At 48.9% G+C, this 1707-nt stretch overlaps 1 protein-coding gene across 1 annotated transcript; it reads right to left on the bottom strand.

The window, feature by feature from the left end:
• Positions 1–390: 390 nt before the first annotated feature.
• Positions 391–1181, bottom strand: LOC119351977 (FCS-Like Zinc finger 2-like). The gene has a single exon (XM_037618736.1). The coding sequence runs from the start codon at positions 997–999 to the stop codon at positions 709–711; it is 291 nt and encodes a 96-aa protein (XP_037474633.1). The 5' UTR covers positions 1000–1181; the 3' UTR covers positions 391–708.
• Positions 1182–1707: the final 526 nt, after the last annotated feature.

The raw sequence follows: 1707 nt of genomic DNA, 5'->3' as shown, positions 1-1707 counted from the left end.
TTGTGCATCGTGACCAAGGAGGAGGGGAAAACGAGAGATTTTAATGTTTATTTGCTAATTAATAACATTGCATGCAATGAACTAACCACTGCATGTCGTGTTTGGTAATCTCAAGCCATTAAAAACATACACACCCCTCATCTCTTATTGGTTGATGTGTCAAGAAACAAAAAACGATGTAGAAGTCAATGCACCATGTCTAAGTATTTTGGGACTATTTGATTTCGTAAGATGACTTACGCATCTAGACGGAAGGAGTATTTAGAGTGACACTGCTGTTGCATGTGGATGTGGTACCTAAAACCAAACAGATCCAATCATTAAAGGCAAACTAAACAAGCGAGGGAGTAGAAGTCAAAACAAAATGTTAATCATGTTTGATTGCTCTCATCAGATCCATGGCGATTACTTTTCTGTTTTCGACCGAGAACAAAGTATACAATTTCCTCCCATCTGGGCAGCCTAATTAGCTTGGCATGGACACATGCTTCTTGCCGCCTGATGCTGCTGCGCTACCTTGCCTCCGATAGGCGGCGCCAAGTCGCCTCTGGTGCCTCCACCGGACCAGGCTACAGCACCGGCCGAGAGACGGAGACGACGACGATTCTTCCGAATACAGACGCTGTATTCTTTTTTGAAGGAACAGGTGTTGTATTCTTCTGAATTTAGATCTTGTCGATCCAAGCAAAACTTTCAACGGCCAGCCGGTTAGCTTGCGACGGACACCTTCCTGGACTGCCGCTGCCCACGGTGGGACTCCGTCTCCGCCGAGAACCGCTGCTGCCTCCGCGCGGCCTGCTTGGCGCAGACGGCGTCGAGGTGCATCTGCTCGTGGCGGCACTCCTCGCTGCAGTAGGGCGTGTCCCCTCTGTACATGAAGACGTCGCGGTCGCGCGCCAGCTGCTTGGCGCAGAGCGCGCACGCGTCCATCGCCGGCATGCCGGGCTCGCCGAGCAGCTCGTCGTCGAAGAAGAAGGAGCAGGCCACTGATGGCACCATGGTATATTGGTATGTGTGTGTGTGTAGGTGGCTTTCGAGCAAAATGCTGAGCAGAGATTTTGGTGGTGAGCTTGGTTGCTGCTTTTGGTGCTGCGAGGAGAGCGAGCGAGTTGTGTGAAGAAAGGAGTGGAGGTCTCAGGAAAACGACGGCGATCGTGCTATGTCCGGGCGAGGTTGACCAGGTCCTGAATAATGTAAGTTGTGATATTTTGTGAAGGCCAGAAATGTAGCCGTATTTGAAAACTCTCAAAAATACTTGAAATATATTCCGGCTGTACTTGTGTGAGTATAAGATTAGGCAGAGCTTTGCTTAAAATAGCGCTAATGCTTAGTGCTGATTGTTAGCGCGCCAGGCCTTTTGCCAACATACGAGACAGGTACCCCACATGGTTAGCCGACGTGATATTTTTCTCAGACACAAGATGAAGAAAAGAAAATACAGAGCAGCAATTAAGTGCCGTACGGGAGGGCAATCTTGATCTTGTTTGCGCGTGCAGCCATTTGCAGCCTTTAAAACTTCAAGCTCAAGGATGCAGCTAGATAAAAAAAATACGAGATTATTCAGCTGTTTAACTAGCCAAGTAGGTTGCCAGCCAGGTTTGTTTAGCTAGCTCGGGGATCATACCAGGCTTGCAGCTGGTGTTGCCGTTGAGCGTTGAAGGGATCAACTCAAAGATTCCATTGGCACTCACCTCGTAGTACACCGGT

Source organism: Triticum dicoccoides, chromosome 2A (assembly GCF_002162155.2).
Source record: "Triticum dicoccoides isolate Atlit2015 ecotype Zavitan chromosome 2A, WEW_v2.0, whole genome shotgun sequence".
In the NCBI taxonomy this organism is placed as follows: Eukaryota; Viridiplantae; Streptophyta; class Magnoliopsida; order Poales; family Poaceae; genus Triticum; species Triticum dicoccoides.
Note: the sequence above shows the minus strand (reverse complement) of the source record. Positions and strands in the feature narration are given on the sequence as shown.

Coding starts and splice junctions, on each gene's coding strand:
- LOC119351977 (XM_037618736.1), bottom strand. CDS start 999: ATGGTGCCATCAGTGGCCTGCTCCTTCTTCTTCGACGACGAGCTGCTC.